Here is a 7,651-nt window from a genome sequence, read left to right on the forward strand (position 1 = left end):
TTTCCCTGCATAATCTTTTTGTAAACATGAAACTCGCGCCATTATGTGGAAACGTTCCTTGGGACGTTGTTGGTTTTGGGACTTCATCTTCGTCTTGTTGTTGCTGTTGTTGGTCTCTTTACATGCGCCGTGTGGCTACGTTTTAAATTTAAAATCTGTGAATTTGAAGCAGTTTATCGGAAGAGACCAACTTCAGCTTACTTTAGGTGTTGGCCAGACTCTACACTCCACTCCACTCCATTTTACTTCACTGTGGCTGTGGTTTGTGTTGTTGTCGTGTCTGATTTGGCTTACCGATTAAATCATTAAATATTCCGATTGTGTAGCGTTATAATGAAATGTTTTTAACGCTTGTCTGATTTGAAATTATGCAGAGAATTAAAGGATCTTTCTCTCTCTTTCTCGTATTTGTACAAGCGAAATAAAAATGCAAAACCTCCTTTTTTCCTTTTTTATGTTAGGTTTTTTTATGTGGAAATTGCTGAGCGCTTGTTTGGTGATAAGCTCGAAAATTACTGGCATTCGAGTTGATGGAAATGCGAGAACATGGCCTTAAGTTATGACCTGAACTATTCCCTTGAGGATTACCAAAAGCATGAGGCATTTCAAAGGAAGATGAATTTATTTACATGACGATATGTTTGCAATTTTATGTGATGTATGCGACAAACTGAATTGTAGGAAGATATATAGTCGATTTGAAGACCTCTAACAACAAATTATAGTGTAAGATTGTAAGCCTTAATGACTACTTAGTCATGCTTAATTCAATATCAGTAGTGACGTTGACTAACTAAAAGAAATGATGCGAATTTCAGTTTGCCATTGAGTTATCGGCATCTGAGTGAGTTGAGAAAGCTACTAATTATCATGGGTACACACAGCTTCCCAGGGGCCACTGTTGATTAGGGCACACATGCTTGCATCGGGTGGCGGCTAATCAGTGAATGCCTCCCCCAGCTGAGTGTGCTGATAATGTGCAGCAAAAGCAGTCGGACGAATTGCTTTAGTGCATTGAGTGCGTCTCTCGGTGGCAGTTGAGATCAACGGGGAAATTGTGAAAATGTTTATTCTACATATTATTGCTGGCTATATACTATGTAGTTTACTCGGCGATAGTCTTCAAGTGGAGCCCTCTTATGGCACCACGGGGCGAGTGAATCTCAGCGCCTCCTGTCCGAATGCCTACTGCAATTTGGATTTGATAAACACAAATGAACAACACTTGGCCTATTCCACCGATCTGGCCAGGAATCTGCAACAGCTGTATCTAAGCAATTGCAATAGATATTCATTGCCGTTGGTGCTGCTCAATTTAACACCAAATCTACGGACTCTGGTGATGCAGAACTGCAGCATTTACCACATAACAAAGGATGCCCTGAAGCCGGTGGCGAATCTCACTTCGTTGCAAGTGCAACGCACTAACATTTGGCTGCTACGTGATGAACAATTTGTGGCTGTGCCCAAGTTGGAGATGCTCGAATTGGGTTTCAATAGCATACACACAGTCCATGGCCGGGCATTGATGGGTCTGGAGCGACTCCGTCTGCTGGGTCTGCAGAGCAATGGCATTGCCCAGATAATGGACAAGACTCTGGATCCACTGATAAACCTTCTCCATCTAGATTTAAGTGACAATGAAATCGAACACTTGCCAGGCGATATATTCAGCAAGAATTTAAAACTTCAGACGCTGCTGCTGAATGGCAACCGTTTGGGTCAATTGATGCCACCAACTCTGACACCGTTGGTTAATTTGCGGCTCCTGGACCTGAGTAATTGTGGACAATTGGAGGAGCTGCATCTGAGCAGTGCGCAGTCGGTGCTGCTGGAAGATAGCGGCTTGCATAGCTTAGTCATCGAAGGCGGCGTTATCAAGCTGCAGGCGGGCAACAATCAGCTGACCCTAGTTAGTATTGGCGATAAGAGCTCCGTCATCGAGCTGGATTTGCATGGCAATCTGTTGACTGGCAATGAAACTGAGCGCCTACTGCGAGGCATGTGGAATTTGCAACGTTTGGACTTGTCGAAAAACATAATAGAGACATGGCCCATGCCAGCGATATTCCCCAATACCACAGATATCTTTATGCTGCCCAGTTTGACCCATCTGAATTTGGGTTACAACCAACTGCGAGGCTTGCCCATGGAATCCCCACTGCTGTCAAGTAGGCTAACCCAACTAGATATATCCTTCAATCACATGTTAACAGCGCCAATTCAAAACTTGGCTGCCCTTCAGAATCTCGAACATTTGTATCTCGAAGGGAATCGTTTGCATGAGCTCGATTACGAACTACTTCATCATCAGCATGAGTATCTCCGGGAACTGGGTCTCTATGACAACGAATGGAGCTTTAACTTTCTCCGCAAAATGATTACGTATCTGAATGATCGTGGTGTCCATTTGCCAGTGCGTATACTCCACAGGCAAGAGAACACTACCCACACTCTGATTGCTGCTTCAACTGGTCGTCATTTGATGAATGGTGAAAGTCTACCCCAATCCCAGGCGCAAGCAGGTGTGTCTGGCATTCATCCCTATTGGACACTGCGTGATGTATTGGCCTTTGTCACATTGCTGGTGGTTTTGGCCATTCTTCTGCTACAATTCTATCACATACTGGACGATGAGGGCTGCTTGAGAAGATTACGACAGTGGCGACGAGGCAGACAATCGACCATAGCAAATGGAACGAATGGCGCCCGACGACTGGATGAACAGGATTCGGAAGTATGAATTGTTAACTAGTTAAATTCAACAAATTACTTAATATGTTGTTATCTATTGTTTATACTTATATGTATGTATATATTATAATTTCTTGTTTCTTTTTCTTCTCTCACTCAGCACAGCTCAAGTGAATAAAGTGCTAAATTCCTACTATGATTAAACCATATATACGGCTGATGATAATCCGATAATAATTGATAGGTTTAGATTCCTTAGTTATAGTTCTTAAACCTAGACTTCAGTGAATATAATTTCACTCACCTTAGTTATAGCTCATGTATTTGATAATATAATTTGATAATATATTTGATCATTTTATTTCGTTTGATAGTCATTACAGGGCATATTGTAATTTTGCATATGAAGTGATTTTGTGTTGTGTTGGTCACAAACCAAAAAAACAGCCTCCACTTGCCCAGACCGGGCCAAAAACAAGATGCATTTACAAGATTCGTACAAAATACGAATTTAAGTTCAAAATAATTGCACGGCATGCTCACAGAGATGGTGAAGTAGTTGAAGGAGTGCCATTGGATGACGCTGGAGGAGGCAAAGGGGACAGACGAAGACATAGGATAAGAAGGCAAGTGCCGAGGACTGCCGTTTCAACCAAACTCAACTGGGTATGGAGCATGACTCGCTGGTGTGTCTCTAGCTTGTGGCCTGACCAATAACGACAACAACATTCAAGCGGGAAACAACTTTAACAACGATTTTTCCGCCTCTGTTCTCCATTCTCCACCTTTTGCTGCATGCTACATTTGGTGGTGGATGGTGGATAAACCTATGGATGGGGACGGAGGGGAATTGGTGCTGGGGTTGTGAATGTGAATGTGAATGTCGATGGCGTTTGCATTTGCGTAGATGTTGTTGTAACCGTCTGTCCTTCCCACCTTCATTCCCCATCCCAAACCGTTGGCTTGTTTTTACCGCCCATTTGCCTTAACCCTCTTGAAAGTCTATCAACATGTTTCGGGTGGAAAATATTGCCCATGTTTATGTTTTTTTTGGGGTCTGTAGTGAAGATTTTGATAGGGCATCGCAATTTCTGAGAAATTGTATTTTGATTTATTTATAATGTTGCAGCGACATGCACATGCATCACACAATGGAAACGTTTCACCCATACCACTGTATGAATGTTGCTGCCAAATGCTTCTGGTTGTTGTTTGTTGTAGTTGTTGTTGTTGTTGTTGGGGATTGCAAATCAAATTGTTTTGATTAAATTAGAAATATGCAAATTATGCTTTAGCTCATTAATTATGCAATCCTACATGATTCGGTCATTCCGATTATAAAACGGACCACAAACATTATATAGCGGGTGTGGGGGGAGGAGGGAGGGAGGTGCTAAAACCACGCGTTTTACTGGCGATTTAAAAGGCCCATCCAAAGCAACCAAAAAAAAAGAAGAAAATAAACGCTTAGCAATTAAATAACTTCACACTGTGCTCGAAATGGGCGTGAACCCGCCACGCCCCTTCATGCATTTGCGAATGTGAAGCGCACGCGGCTTTTCTGTGAAAAAAAAATATTTCAACGATTTGTAAAAATAAAAAAATAAATAAAATAAAAATGTCGAAAGGCATTCCATGTTGCTACCCTTTATTCAATCATTATAATCATCAGTTGGGTAGATCATGGAAACCTTTTTGACTTGGTCGTAAGAGTTCTTGAAAGTTAATCAAGTGTTTTAGGTTTGTTTTTGAATTTACCGCTAAAAATATATTCCAAACTTGAATATTTCCACAGGAATATACTAGATTTAGTGAAAGAAAAGCTTGATCTTGTGATGTGTGAACTTCCAAATATTCATAAGATATCTTGAAGTACAGGTATCCCTCGTATAACGCGGTCTTATACAACGCGTTTTCGATATAACGCGATTTGGAAAAATTAGGGGTTTCAGTACAACGCGAAATTTAGGCTTATATAACGCGAAATATGTATGTACATATGTATTATTATTCATATCTTGTGTATTTAATTGTATAAGAAAGTATGAACTTTAGTATTGAGTTAAAATATATGTGCATCTGTTATTTTGTATGTATTTTATTTAAAAAAAAACCTATTGGAACATAACCCCCAAATTTATATGAAAACTATGTTTTAGATAACGCGCAATTACATAACGCGCAATTCTTCTGGAACGTAACTATCGCGTTATACGAGGGATACCTGTATTATTTATTTAGAGCAGTGGTCGGCACGACCCATTCCCCGGACTAGGGCCTAGCTCTGCCGCAGCGCTGCCATCTCACATACACTGAAAATGTTCGTGTAGGTTCGGCAACGGCACTTCGGAAACAATTCAGTCCACATGTCAAAAGTACACTTTAAAAAATGTTTGTTGACAATGAAAAAATTAATATTTTCTTTAGCGAAAATTTGGATTTCTTGTGCAATGCGTTATTTGCTATCAAACTCCTTTAAAGTTGGTTATAATGCATTTGACATTACTTTTATGACCTAATTATAATGCATTTACAATTTTGTCGAAACATTTCAATCTAATTATTTTAGCTAAACAGTTTTTTTTTTTGTGTAAAGCAAGAAACGTTTCGTACTTCGGTACTAAATTTTAGAGTTTTTTTTTTATTGAAAATACGTCGAAGTACTTTCGCATTCACTAGAAGTTTCTGTGATTCTTTTACTTTATTATTTGTATTCCCCTATAAACTTTAATATTAACAATATTAAACCTAAGTATTTTCGAAAGATGACTCTACAAGCGAGGCTTTCTTTTGAGCCCAACATTAAGTTTGGAATAGCCATGACCCCAGAGGTCTCTTTAAAAACTGCTATCATTGAAAGATGTCAACTTTTTACCCACTAGGTACTCTCAATTCGTATACTTTTAAGAAGTCAGTCAGTGATTACGATTTACTGGAGAATGCATAGTATGCACAGGAGGAGTTTGAAATGAAGGCACTGGCAATGGCAACGGCAAAGGCAACGGCAATTCAGTTCAATCCAATCCAATCCAATTGAAACCAAAAGTCTGACCACAACAATTTACCAATCGTTCACACATCCCAGGGGCCAGTTCACAGAGTTGCGTGTATGTAATGTTCTCCCTCGCTCTATGCAACGTTTTTTTTTGTTATTTTGTGTGTGTTGGTTTTCTTTTTTCCTTTTTTTTTTTTTTGGGTGGGCGTTACCGCGGAGGCTGTGCAAAGTGTAAATTTATGATCATGCGATTTTTATCGAATTGTGAATGTGAAAAAGAGTACAACATTTTTTGCACTTTATAAACTAAAAGGCGAAAGGGCGCAAAGAGGAGAGTCCCGGCCGCATTCGGAAGGGAATTGCAAGATATTGAGAGGCTGTGAAACTGAAACTGGAACTTGCGATTTACTATAGACTGGACGGGGCCGTCGGCTGAACGCATTATTATTAATACTCGCACGCCGTCTGTCATGTTTTGTATTTAGTCAATTTTTATGTTTTTTTATTGAACGTTTTTTTGTAGCACTTTATACTGCAAATCTACTGCACACCCCCTTTTGGCTTTTGGGCTTTTGTTTGGTCTTGGTTTTGGTCTTGGTTTTGATTTTGATTTTGGGCTTGGGCTCCTTTGCCATTGCCGATCCATAAATCATGAGCCTTTTTCTGAAGGCAGTGGGAGGAATGGTGTGCGGCATGGTGGCAAATGAAGGTGGATAGCTGCGTTTATCAAATTTTCGCACACTTGGCTTTCGACTGGCTGACTGACTGGCTGGCTGGCTGAATGGAAAATTAGATTTTCCAAAAAAATAAAACATTTTACAAGACGTCTATGACGAAGGCACGCCCAGTTAGCTGGGCAAAGACAAAAGGCGAAAAGCCATGGAACGTCACCCGCTGGCGTTTCTCAACCTTTAAGCTAACCAAGGCACGACAATGACACGGTGCGACCTCCTGACAGTTGCTCATTTAGTCAGTTAGTCTGATAGTCATTCAGTCAGTTAGTCAGTCAGTCGGTGAGTCAAGTCACACGTGGCATGTGATCGAAGAGATGGCAAGAATGGCAAAGGAGATTGGGCTGGCTGCCTCCCATTAATGCGATTATTTTGTGCACTTTTTGGCAAAGCAACGACCAAGTTAATAAACATTATTTCCAAGCCAGTGAATGGCATACATATGTATGTACGTTATATGGCACGGCATTAAAAGATACTTTAATGTTCCTAGGACAATGACAACAACCACACACACCGAAAACCAACCAATAATTTTTCATCTGCCCCCTTCCCCCCATTCATATTTCACACCAAGCTTAGGCCCAAATTTGTAGCACTAATCCGTTAGAGAGTGTCGAAACCTGCGTTTCTTCCACGACCTCATTAACGAATGCAGCCCCCCTACCCCAACTGCTGGGCAGGAACAGGATCAGCAGCAGAGTGGACTGCGTGATGTCGTTAATCGCATTATTTACAGCAAACAGGATCAGCGGGTTGACTTTTTGAATTGTCTTTTGGCTCGTTGCCTCACTCAAAACTCAAACTCAAGGCGAGAAACACTCCCACGAGGATATCCATGACATATGTAAAATGTAAGCTCGTCCAAGGACCAAGGCCGCCACCACCACGAATGGAGAGGGTGCTAAAGCGGTGGCGCGTGTCAGCGTGCGGTTCATGTAATGAATATCCGCTTAGCCTCTACCGGCAGACCGGTGTTTGCCACTGCTTCTGCTGCTGGGATGCTGTTCAGGCTACTCAAGGGTTGCTCCGTACCGGCCCTTCGTTGGGTGGTGGTGGGTGTGGCCCATACGACGGGCGTGTATGGGAAATTGCCTCACTGACTGCCACAATATGCCCATCCATAAATACGTTCATCTACACAAAGTGAGCAATCAATAACTGCAAAGACCTGCAATGATGTGAAAAAGCAAACCATTAGAAATTGAAACTTGAAACAAAAATGCTACAA

The 7,651-nt window shown here is 41.2% G+C and overlaps 1 protein-coding gene across 2 annotated transcripts; it reads left to right on the forward strand.

The window, feature by feature from the left end:
* Window positions 1-1,024: 1,024 nt before the first annotated feature.
* Window positions 1,025-3,067, forward strand: LOC6651075 (insulin-like growth factor-binding protein complex acid labile subunit). Of its 2 annotated transcripts, none has more exons than XM_002073904.4 (2): window positions 1,025-2,737; window positions 2,855-3,067. In XM_002073904.4, exons 1-2 carry the CDS (start codon window positions 1,064-1,066, stop codon window positions 2,870-2,872), a joined length of 1,692 nt encoding a protein of 563 aa, XP_002073940.2. In that variant the 5' UTR covers window positions 1,025-1,063; the 3' UTR covers window positions 2,873-3,067. The 2 variants fall into 2 exon arrangements, with proteins under 2 accessions (XP_002073940.2, XP_023035953.1); XM_023180185.2 differs by having other exon boundaries at window positions 2,860-3,067.
* The last annotated feature ends 4,584 nt before the right edge of the window (window positions 3,068-7,651 follow it).

Source organism: Drosophila willistoni, chromosome 3R (assembly GCF_018902025.1).
Source record: "Drosophila willistoni isolate 14030-0811.24 chromosome 3R, UCI_dwil_1.1, whole genome shotgun sequence".
Lineage (NCBI taxonomy): Eukaryota > Metazoa > Arthropoda > Insecta > Diptera > Drosophilidae > Drosophila > Drosophila willistoni.

What these genes read in the sequence shown, in the direction of transcription:
- LOC6651075 (XM_002073904.4), top strand. Translation starts at nt 1,064, where the DNA reads ATGTTTATTCTACATATTATTGCTGGCTATATACTATGTAGTTTACTC.